General features: G+C 41.2%; 2 protein-coding genes across 2 annotated transcripts in view; both read right to left on the minus strand.

Annotated features, from left to right (window-relative positions):
• Positions 1–225: 225 nt before the first annotated feature.
• LOC308295722 (zinc finger C2HC domain-containing protein 1A-like) lies at positions 226–1,221 on the minus strand (the record flags this gene model as incomplete). The annotated part of the gene is made up of 1 exon (XM_080738769.1): positions 226–1,221. One exon carries the CDS (start codon positions 1,219–1,221, stop codon positions 226–228), a length of 996 nt encoding a protein of 331 aa, XP_080594895.1.
• Positions 1,222–14,000: 12,779 nt separating this feature from the next.
• The window catches only part of mamdc2a (MAM domain containing 2a), a gene marked incomplete at both ends in the record, with an annotated part of 73,246 nt that continues 66,834 nt past the window's right edge, over positions 14,001–20,412 (minus strand). Inside the window, 7 exons of the mRNA XM_080738770.1 lie at positions 14,001–14,065; positions 14,533–14,617; positions 15,043–15,311; positions 16,234–16,392; positions 16,885–16,981; positions 17,085–17,350; positions 19,499–19,645. Coding sequence (XP_080594896.1) covers positions 14,001–14,065; positions 14,533–14,617; positions 15,043–15,311; positions 16,234–16,392; positions 16,885–16,981; positions 17,085–17,350; positions 19,499–19,645 — 1,088 coding nt within the window. The remainder of the gene's footprint in view (positions 14,066–14,532; positions 14,618–15,042; positions 15,312–16,233; positions 16,393–16,884; positions 16,982–17,084; positions 17,351–19,498; positions 19,646–20,412) is intronic.

Here is a 20,412-nt window from a genome sequence, read left to right on the forward strand (position 1 = left end):
CGTGTTCTTTGGAACTTGATTGGTTGTTAGCTTCATACAGACGGTCAAAATGAGGGATGTTCTTTGATATTCCATGACCTTGTAATAGTTTCGTCCAGACTACGGACAAATGCTTATCACTCCCAGAAACATGGCAGGAATAATGATCCGGCACTGGAAGTCCACAAAGTCATCCTCCATATAGATGGACACACAAAACAGACTCTTCTACAGCACTTATAATTTTCACTTTCTTCCTCCGAGTCCGCACATTCTCTTGGTCCCACAGTCGCAGCAGAACTTGGCAGACTCTATAGGGTACTTAGTCCCACACGAATGGCAGTACCTGCCTTTCGTTCCGCCATTGTCCACTTCACTCACACTGTTGGCCTCTTCCCTAGGGACATTGTAGACATTGTTGTAGACATTCCTCTTATTGAGTCCCAATGAAGGCGGAGTGCTCCTCACTGTGCCATGGCCAGGTCTAATTACCTGACGGAGGGATGGTGGGCTTGGGAAGGCAGGAGTCTTTACTATCGTTGCAGAAGAGTAGGTCTTACTAGGTGGGGTTCCAGTGGACTGTCCAGAGCCAGTCTTCTGAGGTAAACGAGAAGGGGATGAGGGAGTAATGGACGTTGTGGGGGACTTCTTGACAGGAGTACTTGACAGCTTGGTTGCTGCTAACATTCCAGGTAGTTTCTTCTCCCCGCAGGTCCTGAAGTGAGTGTAGGATGCGGCCCTACTGGGAAACTTTCTCAATGAACAAGATGGACACTTCATAAAATATGCATTGATTGGTTGAGGAGGCTCGGCATTAGCCTGAATTGCCAGCTTTCTCTCATTACGGATGTTGGCGATGAACTCTTCGTGTGTTTCTTTCCAGTTGGACTGCTTCTTTATGGGCATTTCTTCTGGCGGCTTTGATTTGCTGGGTTTGATGGTGGCGGGATCTTGGCCTTCAAGAGCTTTCCATCTGCTGACGTCAAATACCTTCCTGCTCTTCATGTTCTGACAGATGCGAAGGTGTTTATTCAGCACTGTGGGATAAAAACTCCTTCCGCAGTTTTGGCATGGAGATAGTTCAACTTCAAAGTTGGGAGGAGCTTCTGATCCATCTGGTATGTTTGTCTCATCCTCCTTGTGTTCCTTGTCCTGTTGAACCTGAGATGTTTTGTCCTGGGGCGTTTCTCTCTGAAGTTTTTTGTCCTGCAGTGTTCCGTCCTGCAGTTTCTCATCCTCCATATAGATGGACACACGAACAGACTTTTCATCATTTTTTTTTTTCCTTGCTTCATCCGCCTTGGTTAACACTGTTACTTCCATCTTAACCTATCACAAACGGGAAAATGATCTGACATGGTGTCCAGCGGTCCTTTAAGCCTCGATGTCATGCGCCATCAAATGTCGTCATCCTTGCCAATAGAGTTCCACTAAGCTCCAGACTGGCAGAAATATCATGTAACCAAGGCAACCTGACGTCAACAAACATATATGGTGCATCAGTGGTTCTCAACCATTTCTGGCCGCGACCCCCAAAATAATCATATTTTAACTGGGGACCCCCCAAAACTGACAAGCACTAAGAGTTGAGGCATTACACTTTGTATAACACGGTTCTATTGTGAAAATAGCAGATCTACATGCTCACAACGCCTCGCGTTGTGAGCATGTAGATCGGCTATTTTCACAATTTCTGCCTCTAATATATGACAATTTGGCCAATGTTTATTTTATCATTTTAGAGGTACTAAAAAGTCCTTAAATTGTCACTTTAAAAACATGCAGATACCCTCTATACTCTTAAACTTTATGTTGGTTTGTTTACTGTTGAGTGAGGCAAACAATGTTGCACATTAAATTAATCATCTGGGGGCCCCGCAAAATAATTTGGGGACCCCCCTGGGGGTCCCGACCCACAGGTCGAGAACCACTGTGGATCAATCAATCAGTAATTGATGCAATATTTAGAGACCTCTGTATCTGTGTCTGTCTGTTAACAAGAAATTACAGTCCTTTTATACCTGCTTGCACCTTGTGGCCTTGTGAAATCCACTGGGAACTGAATTCCGTCTTACAATTTATAAATTATAATAATATATAAATGATAGTATATTGCCCCACAGGGCAACCAGACGATAGTTCTTGAGTTCTTGTCTAGCTTTCTCATCATCTGATGTAACCTTTTTTCTCTCCAAGGGTTTTTCCATTCAAGTACTTGTCCGAGTTACTCATCATCTGCTGTAACCCTTCACCCAATCAGACATCACGATACCTTGATATCGTGATGTCATCCTTTCCCCCCTCTCTGATTGGCTCCCCATTAGAGTCAACGGCAACCACACTTGCAATTTCCAATTGTATCTTTCTAGTTATAATATCTACTAAGTGTAACCAAAAATACACAGAGAAGACATATTTGCACATTATAACCTATTAGAGGGGTCTATTAGAGAAATGTTAACTCCATAGACACATATAAAACATATTATAACCACAACTTGGGGTATGTTAGAGAAATATTCATTCCATAGACACATGCAAAACATATTATAACCACACTTGGGGGTCTATTAGAGTAATGTTAACTCCATAGACACATTTAATTACTTTAAAGCATGATACTTACATTCATTACTGATAATTATGTTCTTCTTGCTCTCTGAGCCTTTACCTGTAATGTGTGTGTGTGTGTGTGTGTGTGTGTGTGTGTGTGTGTGTGTGTGTGTGTGTGTGTGTGTGTGTGTGTGTGTGTGTGTGTGTGTGTTACATTGCAACAATGGAAACACAGCACTCATGGGTCTTGATGAAGTGAATTTATATCATTATATTCTATTGCTTAGCAGTGCATACTCTTGAGTTTGAGAGCTGAGATCATGGACACATAAAACACCAGCTGTAGATAAGGCCAGAATGCAGAGAGTAAAGGTCACAGGGAGGTCACACGCAGAGGTGTCATTTCTGAAAGAAATGGGGTGGCAAAAAATAAGGCACCATACCTCCATTTCACAATGTGAGCATGAAGGCAGACATTTCTTTTTTTCCTTTTCATAAATTAACGACCTACTTGATCATACAACAGTGTCAAACAAATGTAGCAGATCTACAAATTTGAAAAGTGGTGCGAAGCGACACGTTTTGAGCTTGCAGATCTACTGCTTTTGCTATATTTATTCGAATCCTGAAAAGTAACAGCTTTGGACACGAGGTTTCCACCTGACAGACGATTTTTTAAAAGCTTACCTTTATTTACTTCCATCTGTATTTGTCTGGTTTGACTGATGTGTCTCCACACAAAAAGAAAGTACATACCCTCAAGCACCACTAGAGGTCACTAGACACCTGAATATCACTAAATCTCCCATAATCATGCTGGGCTTTGTGTTGAGTCAGGCAGAGCTAGTAAATCTAGTATGGTGTGGTCATAGTCAAACAGAGTAGCTGAGTACCCATAGTCAACCACTCAAGCATATAGTCAGTACCTATAGATAGTCAACCATAGTTACTCAGTACAACAAGTTACTTGAATACTTGGATCCTGAGCAATACTGCACTTTATTAAGTTACTTATAATAATTAATTGACTTTAAAAAAATCGCTGTTAAATTATATAGATGCACTTTACACTTTGTACTTTTTTCTTGTATGTATTTATGTTGTGTTTACTAATGTAAGGTACTTCCTTGTTTTCCTGTTTTGTTTTATGTTTTCGTGTGGGGACTGCGGATGAAAATTAGCATCTTTGCTAAATCCGGTACATTTGAATTGTGTCCATTTAATGTCCATAATGCATTGTCCGTCAGTACCATTGTCAACCATCAACCAGTCTGTACCCACCATATAGTCAGTAGGCCTACCCATAGATTTAAAATAAAACCACAAACCATTTTCAAAAGTATTCCCTTTTATTGGAAAAGAAAAACAGACAGTATGCATGGATCTGTGTAACACTTTTATCATAAAAAAAAGTCACCTGGATGGAAACATTTATCATTTTCTGTCACAAGTGCCGTCTCCATTAAACTTAAAGGAGTAGTTCACCCCCAAAATGACTTTATTTCTATTGATTACTCAGGCCATGGAGAGTAGAGTTCAATAATAGTTTTGTCACATTCCTAAGACAAAAATGTGATAACAATAAATTTACCCCCATTGATTCCGGATGGTGACCCGTTTCGAAACGGGTCACCATCCGGAATCAATGGGGGTAAATTTACTCGAATCAAAATTTTGTCTTAGGAATGTGACAAAAACCAAAAAATATTATTGAACTCTACTCTCCATGGCCTGAGTAATCAATAGAAAAAAAGTCATTTTGGCGGTGAACTACTCCTTTAAAACCCTATACACATTGTTGACCGGCATCCCCCAGGGCTCTGTAGTTGGCCTCCTCATTATTTATTCTCTCTCCACACCAAACCTCTTAGCCAAAAATAGCTGATGTACAAGCTCACAACATTGTAGATCAGTTATTTTCACCCAATGTTCACCTATTATTGTGTGTCATGTCCAGAATAGGGACACTATGGGTTCACATTGTTATGTTATGTTAGAGCATTTAATTTAATTTCAAAACAATTCATTTACATGTCTACACTGACTTTTGTGTGCACCCCAGACAGTTTTCAAGAGGTTTGATTAAATATTCAGATATTCACAGTGGAGTAAACAGCAAGAGCCGTTGGCCGCCGCGTCCACGTCCATGGACGCGGCCGTGGACGCGTCCATGGACGCGGACGCGAAAAAAACGTCCGTGGACGCGAGGCCGCGTCCACGGACGCAAACGGCCGGCCGTCCCGGCCGTGGACGAGGCCGTGGACGCAGACGGCCGGGGACGCGGCCGTGGACGAGGCCGCGGACGTGGACGCAAACGGCCGGCCGTGGACGAGTCCATGGACGAGGCCGCGAAAAAAAAGCAGTGAAAAAAAAAAAAAAAAGTGTCTATTGTATGTATTTTTTGATGGAGAATTCAAATATGACCTTCTTTTTTGCATAGGACAACTCTAACCTGCATCAATTGGTATTTTATAATTGCCAATTGTACCCTATCCATCTGAAAAACAAATTGGATGTCTATTGTATGTATTTTTTGATGGAGAATTCAAATATTACCTTCTTTTTGGGATAGGACAACTCTAACCTGCATCAATTGGTATTTTATAATTGCCAATTGTACCGTATCCATCTCAAAAACAAATTGGATGTCTATTGTATGTATTTTTTGATGGGGAATTCAAATGTTACCTTCTTTTTTAGATAGGACAACTCTAACCTGCATCAATTGGTGCATCAACCTACTATCTATCTATCTATCTATCTATCTATCTATCTATCTATCCATCTATCCATCTATCCATCTATCTATCCATCTATTTATTTATACTTCACCTTTAGTCCAGAAGAGAGTTCAGCATCAGGAACTTGCACACATGTAACTGTGTCATGACTGTGTCATGGAGCTAAAACAGGGCTATGTTAAATACTCAAAATGACTCTGATGGACCAATCAGGGTGGTGGTGGGGGGAGGGATCAACAATAGACAGAAACTGGATAATGCTTTGTTAACTGTCCCACCTAAGTCCCTGCTAGTCTGAACAAACATCACCTTCCCTCTCATAACACTACTACTACTACATTTATATAAAGCTGCTCTTGCATTTGAATTCAAGTCTGACACAAGTTAAGGTTAACTTAGGTAGTATTTCATTTTGCTGGCTTTTAGGGTCTGTGTGTGAGTGTGTAGGCTCACAAATTATTATAATTGTCATTAAGTGACTCTATCTATCTATCTATCTATCTATCTATCTATCTATCCATCTATCCATCTATCCATCTATTTATTTATACTTACTGTTTACATTTTCTATAAATATTTATTTCTATATAAAACTCAGTTGTGTGGAGTTATTGTGTGCCTTTTCTTGTAGCTAAAGAGTCCATTTGTTCACTAGACATTAAGTCAAGGTTACTATTTTGAGTTGAAGCTAAGTGTTTTATTGCTTTGTGGTTTAACATGATTTAAAAGGCAAATTCATTGTTATGGTTACTTTAGAAGACTGCTTTTGCATTCATGAGTTAAAAAGAGAGCCAAGCTAATTCAAAGAGTTAAGTTAAAGGAACACAAAACATGACCTAACTCGCTGCCATTGGACAGACAGTTACAACATAGGCCTACTCTTATCTTTCACAGAACAGACAATTATCATTTGTTTTATCTATTTGAGACTATGTAGCTGCTCTATGGGAAATAGAGCATTATATCAGCCTATTCAATTGATAATGACCAATGGGTGCCAGTTTCTAAGTAGTTAACCATATTAACATAACAATATATGTGGCCTAGACATGGATATTGCCCAATCAACTCGTAATCTACAGAAATGTCCACCACATCACACAGTATAAAACTTAGTAGGCTCAGTGGATTCACCTATGTTAAATCATGTCAGGTTAGTTTGGTTCAAGGTTCAAGTATAATAATTTATGAGACAAAAATGTAAACAGCACAAATGTACAATCACATCTCGGCTAGAATGATAACATAAAGTCCTGACTACTCCTTGTTATTGTGGTCCTAAATACTACAATGATTAGTTTGGATGCATTGCTTCTATCATGTCCAATTAAAAATAAATACATTACATACATACAGAAATCTGCCTTCTGCTGTATTGTATTAGTGACATTCATTATAAATAGTAAAATAACACGACAGAGCAAAAAAGGCCTCTGTTGTGTCTTTATCTGATCACATGCAATCAGACACTCACACTGCACAGCAATATATAAACTTTATTACAGGCTCAAGGCCCACAGGGTAAGAAGACAATACATTACAAAGATAATAATTTAAAAAAACAACAACAGAGAGTACATTCACAAAGCCCCACCGGAGCTAAAGAGGCACTCATGCCACTCATGCCAGTGTCCACTAATGGTAGACGTGTACCTGACAGAGCTACATCCAGGGTCTGTCATCAGTCTCTGGAACAATCTGAAACAATGTATCTTTCCTGTGGCTGTTATAATGAACACAAACAGATCAGAAAGTAATTTAACATACAACAATGTAAGGGATTCCTTTCTATTAAAAGCAAAATCATAACTGGGTCAAAATTGCTTGGTTCTCCCCATATAAAGGCATGTAGGTAACAGTAACATGATATTATGTCATGAATGATAAAAGTAATGTTTAAACACTTTGATGTGTGTGAGTTTATCTGGAGACTTACTCAGTCTGTGACTTACAGAGATCTTGATGGTCTTTGGGTTCCACCCGTTCATCAGAATTGCCGCTGGTGCCGTCTAGAGATTTCATCTTCACTTGAAGTCTGGAGTCTATTATGTACAGTGTATTCTGGACAGTTGTGGACACTCTGCAACTAACCTAACCTAACACACACTATGTGTTAATGTTGATCAATATAATAATGTAAAAATACAAAGTTAAGTAGACCTAAGTAAGAAATAGTAAATACATTATAATAATACATTGAAGGGGAAAATGTAGGAAAACAAATGCAACTCAGCATTGAATTTGGGCACGTACCTTTTAGGCGAAGCCCGAACTGGCGAAGTGGGGAAATGTCCGATACCGTAGCGATCTGGCGAACGTCTTCTGGACAGGGCGTTTATCGTGCGCTTGCCCAGGCCTTACGGCCTGGGCATAAATATAACGATTGCATTCACCACAGCTTCGTAACTCGCGCGGCGCTCCGCCGGCCGCGCGGCCCTGGCCCGCTCTTCGCGGCCACTCGCGCCTGCGGCGCTCGGGGGCGAAGAGCAGGACCAAGGTCCGCTGGCCTTCGCGCCGCTTGCAGTGTCGTGGACAATCGATTCGCCAGATCGCTACGGTAGGAGACAAATCCCCACTTCGCCAGTTCGGGCTTCGCCAGAACAGGACTTTCCCTTGAATTTATGGCAAACATTTTGCTAACCCTTTCCAAATAATATACAATTAAGAAGTGGGATGTTACACTTAGTAAGAGAAAGAATTAATGAAATATTACATTTTTAAAAAGCTAGAAGACTCACCTATTATAGTAACCATGTGAATTGCTAATAATGTTATGGGTCAGATGTGTAAAGATCTATCACATTGTATTGTTCTTTTCAGACTCAACAATAATAATGATGATGTTACTTAAATGCTGATCAATGTGTGAATCTGGCTCTTATCAGGTGTGTGTTTTCTCTCCCTGTCCTGTGCTGTCCTCAGTTAAACCAAGACAGTGCTGTTGTGACCAATGTGGAAAAAGCCTTCAGCTCAATTTATTATCTCAAAGTAGACCAGAGAATTCATACCGGAGTGAAGCCATTCAGCTGTGAACAATGTGGCAAGTATTTTGCTCGGTCTGGACAATTAAAAGATCATAAGCGTTCACATACTGGAGAGAAACCTTATTGTTGTGACCAGTGTGGGAAAATATTTGTTCAAAAGGGGATTTTAAAAGAACACCAGAGAATTCACACTAGAGAGAAGCCCTATTGCTGTGACCAGTGTGGGAAAAGCTTTACTCGATTGTCTTATCTCAAAATACATGAACGAATTCACACAGGAGAGAAACCATACAGCTGTGTCCAATGTGGGGAAAAGTTCAGTTTAATGGCTGCTCTGAAAGTACACCAGAGATTTCACACCGAAGAAAAGCCTTACTGCTGTGAACACTGTGGCAAACGTTTCACTGTAAAATCTAGCCTCGTACAACACAAGAAGATTCACACTTGAGAGAGACCTTACTGCTGTCACCAATGTGGGAAAAGGTTCACTCTGAAGACGGCTCTGAAAAGACACCTGAAAATCCACACTGGTGAGAAGCCATATACTGCTGTGTCCAGTGTGAGAAAAGGTTCAGTGATATGCATCATCTCAAAGCACACCAGAAAAATCACACTGGAAAGAAACCTTATTGCTGTGACCAGTGTGGAAAGAGCTTTCCTAGACTGGAACATATCAAAATACACCAACAAATTCACACCGGAGAGAAACCTTATATCTGTAACCAATGTGGGGAAAGCTCTGTCAGGTACACGTCTACCGTTAGAGGACACTGGCATGAGTGCCTCTTTAGCTCCGGTGGGGCTTTGTGAATGTACTCTCTGTTGTTGTTTTTTTTTATTATTATCTTTGTAATGTATTGTCTTCTTACCCTGTGGGCCTTGAGCCTGTAATAAAGTTTATATATTGCTGTGCAGTGTGAGTGTCTGATTGCATGTGATCAGATAAAGACACAACAGAGGCCTTTTTTGCTCTGTCGTGTTATTTTACTATTTATAATGAATGTCACTAATACAATACAGGAGAAGGCAGATTTCTGTATGTATGTAATGTATTTATTTTTAATTGGACATGATAGAAGCAATGCATCCAAACTAATCATTGTAGTATTTAGGACCACAATAACAAGGAGTAGTCAGGACTTTATGTTATCATTCTAGCCGAGATGTGATTGTACATTTGTGCTGTTTACATTTTTGTCTCATAAATTATTATACTTGAACCTTGAACCAAACTAACCTGACATGATTTAACATAGGTGAATCCACTGAGCCTACTAAGTTTTATACTGTGTGATGTGGTGGACATTTCTGTAGATTACGAGTTGATTGGGCAATATCCATGTCTAGGCCACATATATTGTTTAGTTAATATGGTTAACTACTTAGAAACTGGCACCCATTGGTCATTATCAATTGAATAGGCTGATATAATGCTCTATTTCCCATAGACAAATAGATAAAACAAATGATAATTGTCTGTTCTGTGAAAGATAAGAGTAGGCCTATGTTGTAACTGTCTGTCCAATGGCAGCGAGTTAGGTCATGTTTTGTGTTCCTTTAACTTAACTCTTTGAATTAGCTTGGCTCTCTTTTTAACTCATGAATGCAAAAGCAGTCTTCTAAAGTAACCATAACAATGAATTTGCCTTTTAAATCATGTTAAACCACAAAGCAATAAAACACTTAGCTTCAACTCAAAATAGTAACCTTGACTTAATGTCTAGTGAACAAATGGACTCTTTAGCTACAAGAAAAGGCACACAATAACTCCACACAACTGAGTTTTATATAGAAATAAATATTTATAGAAAATGTAAACAGTAAGTATAAATAAATAGATGGATAGATGGATAGATGGATAGATAGATAGATAGATAGATAGATAGATAGATAGATAGATAGAGTCACTTAATGACAATTATAATAATTTGTGAGCCTACACACTCACACACAGACCCTAAAAGCCAGCAAAATGAAATACTACCTAAGTTAACCTTAACTTGTGTCAGACTTGAATTCAAATGCAAGAGCAGCTTTATATAAATGTAGTAGTAGTAGTGTTATGAGAGGGAAGGTGATGTTTGTTCAGACTAGCAGGGACTTGGGTGGGACAGTTAACAAAGCATTATCCAGTTTCTGTCTATTGTTGATCCCTCCCCCCACCACCACCCTGATTGGTCCATCAGAGTCATTTTGAGTATTTAACATAGCCCTGTTTTAGCTCCATGACACAGTCATGACACAGTTCCATGTGTGCAAGTTCCTGATGCTGAACTCTCTTCTGGACTAAAGGTGAAGTATAAATAAATAGATGGATAGATAGATGGATAGATGGATAGATAGATAGATAGATAGATAGATAGATAGATAGATAGATAGATAGATAGATAGATAGATAGATAGTAGGTTGATGCACCAATTGATGCAGGTTAGAGTTGTCCTATCTAGAAAAGAAGGTAACGTTTGAATTCACCATCAAAAAATACATACAATAGACATCCAATTTGTTTTTGAGATGGATAGGGTACAATTGGCAATTATAAAATACCAATTGATGCAGGTTAGAGTTGTCCTATTACAAAAAGAAGGTAATATTTGAATTCTCCATCAAAAAATACATACAATAGACATCCAATTTGTTTTTGAGATGGATAGGGTACAATTGGCAATTATAAAATACCAATTGATGCAGGTTAGAGTTGTCCTATTCCAAAAATAAGGTAATATTTGAATTCTCCATCAAAAAATACATACAATAGACATCCAATTTGTTTTTCAGATGGATAGGGTACAATTGGCAATTATAAAATACCAATTGATGCAGGTTAGAGTTGTCCTATTCCAAAAAGAAGGTAATATTTGAATTCTCCATCAAAAAATACATACAATAGACATCCAATTTGTTTTTGAGATGGATAGGGTACAATTGGCAATTATAAAATACCAATTGATGCAGGTTAGAGTTGTCCTATTCCAAAAAGAAGGTAATATTTGAATTCTCCATCAAAAAATACATACAATAGACATCCAATTTGTTTTTCAGATGGATAGGGTACAATTGGCAATTATAAAATACCAATTGATGCAGGTTAGAGTTGTCCTATGCAAAAAAGAAGGTCATATTTGAATTCTCCATCAAAAAATACATACAATAGACACCTTTTTTTTCTTTTTTCGCTGCCTTTTTTTCGCGGCCTCGTCCATGGACTCGTCCACGGCCGGCCGTTTGCGTCCACGTCCGCGGCCTCGTCCACGGCCGCGTCCACGGCCACGGCCGCGTCCACGGCCGCGTCCACGGCCGGGACGGCCGGCCGTTTGCGTCCGTGGACGCGGCCTCGCGTCCACGGACGTTTTTTTCGCGTCCGCGTCCATGGACGCGTCCACGGCCGCGTCCATGGACGTGGACGCGGCGGCCAGCGGCTGTCTCTCGGAGTAAAGTAACTAATCACATGTATTTTTAAGTACAGGGCATTTGAAAATAGCAGATCTACAAGCTCTAAAATGCAGCAGGACGCGACGCATCGTGCAGTAGATCTGCTATTTTCAAAAGATTTTAATACATTTTGTGTGAGATAGGACATTCTGCCCAATTAGTAGCCTACTTTACCTTTTGGTATTTACTTTACTTTACATTATGATGTCAATATCTTTATACGTTTACTCAAGTAAAACCTTTCTCCCAAAAATATTGAAAAAACATGAGTTTTCAATGAACCTGGTTAAAATATTTGGAGTTGAAATGAAGTTTAAAAAAAAAAATAAGTATTCTAAAGTGAAATACCACTTAATAAGTGAAATTCAAAACAAGGGTCATTATATTGTCTTTGTCAGGTGGACACCTTGTATGTCCAAAACCTTCTCTTTTTGTGTTATTATTTTAAAATAGTGAAAATAGACGATCTACAAGCACACAACGGGTTGTGTGCTTGTAGATCTGCTATTTTCACTACTTGTGTGACACTTTTGTATGATGAAATAGGGCTTTTATTTGACCAAAAAACATACACATTTGAAACTTGGAGATACAAGGTTTTTGCCTGACAGTGACGATATTAATAATTTTCACTCCCAGCACCTTATATATGTAGCATATTCTAGCAATTATGTTGCGAGAAAAACATTGAGATAATAGCCATTTGGTTGGAACTGACAGAAAATAACTTTGTACTTCAAGTTTAAAATGATACTAAATATTTTTTTAAGTCCAAATAAATTCCAAATATGATCAAATTATCTTGCGGCACCCCTGGACTGCCATTACGGCACCCCAGGGTGCCCCGTCACCCACTTTGAAAACCCCTGCCCCAATGAGTCCAGACTCTGTGGACACCCGGCCTGCACATGGCAGCTCTCTGACTGTAACCATAAAGCTGGACACAAATCCGTTGTCGCCTTGAAAAGGGAATTGTGAAATAGAGCGCCAAAACCACGCACGATTAGTAGCTCCACAAGTTTGGCTAAACTCTGTTCAATCCCTTCTGCACTGGACCTTCCTGCTGGCCACAAGGTTTGTGACTTGGACTGTGTCAAAAAGACATCTTTAAATCTAGAGCCAAACACTGCAGATCAGCTATTTTTGGTGCGTGACACTGCGCGCAACAAAAGTGTATCAAAATCTTGTAATATCTTCAAAGGGAAGCAGACTTGTATCCTTGTAATGTAATCAGAAAGGCTGCGCGTATAAAAACAGAACACGATTGTATTGCATTGTTTGTTTCTTGTTCCTTACACAAGCTCTGACACAACAGAAAGGCAAAACAGAGGTGGAAACAGAAGCGTTGCTCAGTCACTGAGTAAGTTGTCGCGGTAGACTTCAACACACACACACACACACACACACACACACACACACACACACACACACACACACACACAGCAGCAGCCATATTGGAAAGAAATTGGGCCTCTGATACTTACTTCACCAGTATGATTCTAATGAAGGCTCAGTTCCATTCAGTGTAGCACAGTGATTCTCAAACGTTTCGGTTTCGAGGACCCCCATTACTCTTGAGAGTGTACAAATGGAACCAAATGGACCTGTACGGGTTCATTTGGTTCCATTTGTACACTCTCAGAGTTACAGGCCCATTAGGAACCATTTGGCACCAAGCAGAGCAGTTTCCAGTGAGCCAACATGCACAATATCAGCACCCAGACTCTGTTTTACAAAAATGGAACAAAGCCTTCATTAGTGTCATTATGTTGCAATGATTTTTTCTCTTCAATGTCTCGCGTTGCCATGGTTACCATAGACTTCCATGTAATTGTGCAATTGTGTAAAAAGTGCACGCCCATGCCTAGATGATGCACCACGTGTGTAGATGCTGTTCACAGCTTTCAAACAAAAAAATCCGCTTGGAAATCCGTTCAGGCATTCATGATTTATGGGCCATTATGTTTTCTTCAGATGTAAACAAACATGGCTGCCATGTTTGAAAGAATGGGTTGGTATGGGGGCTAAACATGCAATTTCGCGATCGCGATCATGCCTACTACATTTCTGGAGGTCCAAAAAAAAAATTTTGAAAAAAAAAAAAAAGATTTTTTTTTTTCTTTTTTTTTTTTTTTCAAAAACGGCCCAAACTCGGGAAACTCGGGGTTGGCACAGCGTTGGTATCAATACAAACTCGGGAAACTCGGGGTTGGCACCAGATGTGTTAAGACGGTGAAGGAAGTAAGGAAGAGGCCCAATTACTTTCCAACAAGGCTGCTGGTCTTAGAGACTAATACATTCTGCTGGCTCTCAGTATTCAATCTGGTTGAAGTTTTCTGAGAAGCCGGAGTATGATGGCACCACATCACCTGGATCTGAGGAGAGAGAGAGAGAGAGAGAGAGAGAGAGAGAGAGAGAGAGAGAGAGAGAGAGAGAGAGAGAGAGAGAGAGAGAGAAATACATTTCTTTCTTTCTTTACTTGTGCGTCAGCAGAGTATGCAAGTACTGTTTTCGGTGTTTCTGTTGTGTATCTGTCACGTATCTGTCTGTGTTTACGCCCGTAGCCAATCAGCATTCTTGGTGACGTCACCATCAACAGCCAATGAGGGAACAGCATTCTTGGTGACATCACCAACAACAAGTGCGACCTGATATAAATAACAAGGCACGCACTGCTGGCGCACAAGTAGGCCATACAGCTAATGTTAACTCCATAGACACATACAAAACAGAAAAAGCACAAAACTATGGCACCCCATCTTTAAGTAGAAAATGGGAGTACTTTTTCCATCCCCTGACTATGCAGTAGGACCAATGTGTTGTACAGAAGTAAAGTATTCACCTTTACACGGCCCTTTTCTCAGCGAAACATCATCAATGGCGATATCACTTCTTAACGTTGGGCCTCGAATCGCTTCAAATATAATCTGAAACAGACAAAATGTTCATATGAAACTGAGTACATTTGAATCTATCAGTGTAATTTCAGATCTATAAGTAAGCATACAATATATAAAACTAGTCTGTGACGCGTTGTGAGCTTGGAGGTCTGCTATTTTCAATATTTTCACCAAAGGCCATTTTATACATTTCAGCCCCTGCCTCTCTAACATTATCTGCATGTCCCTGCTACCTGGTGTTTGATGCTACATGTGTAGTCCTAACTGATGTCTGATGGTACTTGTAGTCCTACCTGGTGTCTGGCAGTACATGTGTAGTCCTAACTGATGGTACTTGTAGTCCTACCTGGTGTCTGGCGGTACATGTGTAGTTCTAACTGATGGTACTTGTAGTCCTACCTGGTGTCTGGCGGTACATGTGTAGTTCTAACTGATGGTACTTGTAGTCCTACCTGGTGTCTGGCGGTACATGTGTAGTCCAGCGTGGCCCGCAGCCAGCCCACGCCCTGCTCTCCGCGGCGTCGCCACAGCAACGTGTCCTTCTTCACGCCCTGGTGGTGGGGCTGACGCAGGAGAACGCTCAGGATGCCGGAGCCCGAGCCGTACATCTGGTAGTAGAGGGAAAGGCACTGGGGGTCCCGGGACCCCCGCAGCTCCGGCGTCAGGAGCCGTGCCTTGTGACCCGGACGCATCAGAGATGCCTCGATGTACATGAAGTGACCTGCAGGCGGGACCGGCGAGTTACATGTGTTCATTTTGTTGAATAAAACTGTGGCAAAAATGTTTTTGACACCACAGCAATGGCAGTGGCGCCCTGTACAGGGGAGCGCTCAGTAAAGTGTCTCGATAGTCAGGGGATATCTTCAGAAATAGTGTCAAATCCTGGAATAAATTCCTTACCAAAAATGTTATTTTGCCACTGTAACACATCTCACAAAGACTGAAATTCTGTATCCCCAGGAGAATCCGTGACAGCTGCTGAAAGTTGGGGTCCCCATTAACTTAACTTGGCAGGAAAAAACACACCAAAATAAATATGCTTTAAGTAGCATGTGAGGGGTCAAACTAGGGGTTTTTCATTCTCCTAGGGAAATTGATTTTCAGTCTTTGTGAGATGTGTTACTAGACACCTTTACAAACACATTGGTGAAGAAATGTTTTGGTAAGGAATTTATTCCAGGACTTTTTAAGATATCCCCTGACTAAGAGATAACTTGTTGTGACTTAATAAAATGTAATTGAAATTGGTTCAATTCTTATAAACCCACAGACAGATTTAACCACTTTCAACCTAGCCTTATTATAGGTGAACATTTTTAAAAAATCGTGAAAGTAGCAGATCTACAAGTTTGCGATCGTGAGCCGCTTTTAGATTGGCTGCCTGTAGATCGGCTATGAGAAAGTAGAAAAGGTGCTCATTTACGAAAAACAAAACACAAAAAGATAATATCGTTACATGTCCCAAAGTATCAGATCTACAAGCTCCTTTTGATGCTTTTGTGTGACGCTAGTATCAAGTGTGATCAAGTAGGGCATCAATTAATTTACAAATAAAAACAAGAAGTTAAATATGGAGATAAGCGGTTTCGACAACAGCGGCGATAGACAGAGATCCAGGAGGAAGCAATGAGTGTTTGACTCACCCACCCCTGTGGTGTGGTCCCCTCTGGGCCCGGTGTAGGAGGTGGGCGTCTGCCCTCGAACCCGCAGCCAGTCGGCGTCGTCCCGCTCCTTCTCCTGGACGAAACCACACATGCCTTGCTCAAAGGTACACTGGCCTTGCAGGGAGGCTCGAGACGACGCTGCAATCAAACATGCAACCACATCAAACCCTATATCCTACCATCACTCTGGTCCCCATTGTGGGCATCATCAGTCATTTGGGTCATCAGGGGATGGCAATGGCACCCCTTAGTGTTCACATTTAACTATCAAATTCAGTTGTTTTATGCATATTTTCCCCAACTGTGAATTGTTTTTGCAGATTAATCTAATTTCAGTGCAATGGATGCCCGTCCGTCTACATGTGACGTGTGTATAATTTATGTAAGCGTTTTATTGTTTAATGCATCCATTAATTTATTATTACCGGTAACCACTTTCAACGCGGCGTCCCTATTTTGGGAACGTCATGATAGGCAAACATTTTCAAACATTTTCTTTCAACCCTCAAACAAATGGTGAAAAGAGTCAATAAACATCTGGTGAAAGTAATGCGCAAACCTCTTACCACAGATAGGTTAGCATTCCCCAGGTCTTAGCTGCCAGATAGGTTAGCATTCACCATATCTTACCGGCAGTCAGCTGGCAGTCTCCCAGGGTGACGGTAATGTCATCGATGGCTACGAGGCCACAGTCCCAGAAGTTCTTGCATATACTGACGAACACCACCTGCAAGACACACACGCACACGTCCAATTATTTTTTTTAAGGGTTATTTGTTAGGGTTATGGTGGAATCTTGGTGTAGGTTAGGGCTTGGCTTAGGGTGGTACCTTGGTGGGCATGGGCTTGCTGTAAGTGAGGTCCACCTCGGTCCAAACGTCTCTAGTGCTGTCGGCCAGGCTCCAGACCTTCTCCTGGGCCACGTTGTTCTGGTCGTAGACGTACAGCACCAGGGCGTTGTCCACCTTCCTGAAGCCGTGCAGCAGGTAGTAGAACCTCAGGCAGTAGCGCTGGTTGCCCGGCAGAAAGGGCCCGTGGAGCCGGCCTACGTAGCCCGGCCGGGACGCAAAGCGGGTGTTGGCCAGCAGGAAGGAGCCTGGAGTCAGAGGGAGAGGGAATACTCAGATGTTTATCGTCTGATTTGTCTGTCGCAACGAGAGTGCTGTCCTGCTTATTGCAATATGTTCAGTTGACTGATGGGTGTTTATCGTCTGATTTGTCTGTCGCAACGAGAGTGCTGTCCTGCTTATTGCAATATGTTCAGTTGACTGATGGGTGTTTATCGTCTGATTTGTCTGTCGCAACGAGAGTGCTGTCCTGCTTATTGCAATATGTTCAGTTGACTGATGGGTGTTTTTAAGTTTCTGCTTTGGGTTTTGTGTGTTGTTGTTGTTGTTGAGGGTGAGAGAGAGAGAGAGAGAGAGAGAGAGATGGGGGGGGGGGACACTTTGGAACTGGAGGGATCAATATCAACTATTCTCTGCCTATATGAAAATGTTCATCTACATAATGTATAATGATATGCCCAAAATAGGGACACCAAAACATTTTCTACTGAGAGCTACAGAACAGTGTGCATGCCTTCTCCATTGTATTTTTGTTCAACACCTGTGGGATTCTTGTTGAGATGTGCGTGCTTCCCTCTCGGACTATAAGTCAACATAACCTTTAAAACCTTAAACTACATTAGCCATAAATCATAACTCTTGTAGAGTGCTTTTATTTTGGGACGTTATCTCTCTACAAGAGTTATAAAGGGGAGTCAGAACGCTCTTGCTGGTTGAGCCCTAACGTCCATTTTCGTACAAATCAATAAGGTGCTCACTGCATTGTTGAAACAATTTTATCTACCGATGCGTTGACTCGTCGGACTCGGCATGTGTTAGTCCAATAAATTAATGTTTACTCAAACTTCTCAGAGACTCTGGGGACTAGGGTTGCCACCTTTTAGAAATTGAAATAAGGAACACCTCTTCCGGGCACGCGGTGCGTGCGTTCCGTGCGCGTGGCACAGCCGCCGGCCGGCGAAAAAATGCAGTCCCAAACCCATGAAATGCATAGAATAGTTATAACTATAACACACAACATGGTATAACCTATATTGTTTTGCAGTTTGAAGTGGCCAATTGTTTCTAAAATATGAATAAGTTAATTTTGTATGAAATAAAGCAATGTATGAATGATTTGAACCTGGCTCTTGTATTGGGTCACTTGGTGGTCAGTAAAGAGAAGGTAGTCAAGAAACCATTAAGTCATATACTTAAAGTTTAAAGTGCTTTATTAGCAACGAAGATTAAACATGTTTTACTTTAGGCTGAATAGGCTTCACTAGCCTAAACCTGAGCATAGACTATTTTATGAACATTGAACATTTTTACTTTAGGCTGAATAGGCTTCACTAGCCTAAACCTGAGCAACTTTACAGAAATAAGAGCCCAAAATACTTATAATAGTCAGATTTGGCAACACTGCATGGTATTTCATCCAACCTAGCCCAACATGGCTTATATTATCAGACCTGGCAACTGCATGTTATTTTTCTCCACACACTGACTGTAGGCTAGGTTACTCGCTTGGCAAGCAACCTTCACTGACGCTGTCAAGCCACGGGTTTGTTTCTTCCCACTCGCGTCTGTACCTTTGTAGGCGTCTGTCCTTTTTTGAGGCGGTGGAGTATTGTCTTCAGACGACATTTTTAAAGCGCGCGGTGTGCAGTGATCACACTGACTGTAACTAGGCAACGGTGATTGACAGCGACATGCAGCGCATATGCAGACAGGGGAGCAGAGAGGAGAGGAGACAGCGACTGCGAGTCGCCTCACAGGCGGTCCTTCGTGCCTCTCCCTCCTTTTGCTGTCTTTTCCTGTGTTTTATTTCATTCATTATTGTTAAATTCTGTGTTGAGGTTTGTGTGACAGACCTTTATGGGGCATTTGGTTAAATACGGAACAAACCGCGTTCCGTATTGGTTCAATACGGAACGCATCTTTTAATTGTCCAATACGGAACGATTCCGTATTATACGGAACGGGTGGCAACCCTACTGGGGACCCCCAATGGTCCTCGGGGAGGTTCCATCTAAATTTGAAAATCATTTTAATACATATTCTATCTGGGGGGTCCCTGGCACAAAACATTTACAGATGGGGTCTGCGGCTAAATACATATGAATTTGGGGGTCCTTGGCATGAAAAAGAATGACTGAGCTAAAATTGAAGAGTGAACATGAAAGGTGAAAGGTCACCTATCCCTGTAGAGTGGTCTCCCATCCTGTAGATGTTGGGTTTCACAGAAACCCTGTTCCACACCTTGCTCTCCGCTCTCTCCTGGTAGTAGAGACACAGACCCTCCTCAAAGTCACAGTTTGCTACCGACGGGTCCACCGTAGGCTCTGTGGAACACAGAACACACACACCATGATACTGACCATGATACTGACCATGATACTGACATGATACTGACCATGATACTGACCATGATACTGACATGATACTGACCATGATACTGGCCATGATACTGACATGATACTGACCATGATACTGACCATGATACTGACCATGATACTGACATGATACTGACCATGATACTGACCATGATACTGACATGATACTGACCATGATACTGACATGATACTGACCATGATACTGACCATGATACTGACCATGATACTGACATGATACTGACCATGATACTGACATGATACTGACCATGATACTGACCATGATACTGACATGATACTGACATGATACTGACCATGATACTGACCATGATACTGACATGATACTGACCATGATACTGACATGATACTGACCATGATACTGACATGATACTGACCATGATACTGACCATGATACTGACATGATACTGACCATGATACTGACATGATACTGACCATGATCTGACCATGATACTAACCCATGATACTGACCATGATACTGACATGATACTGACACGATACTGACACGATACTGACACGATACTGACCATGATACTGACATGATACTGATTATGATACTGACCATGATACTGACCTGATTCTGACCTGATACTGACATGATACTGACCATGATACTGACCATGATACTGACATGATACTGACCATGATACTGACCATGATACTGACATGATACTGACATGATACTGACCATGATACTGACC

Source organism: Nannobrachium achirus (genome assembly GCF_963921795.1).
Source record: "Nannobrachium achirus genome assembly, chromosome: 12".
NCBI lineage: Eukaryota > Metazoa > Chordata > Actinopteri > Myctophiformes > Myctophidae > Nannobrachium > Nannobrachium achirus.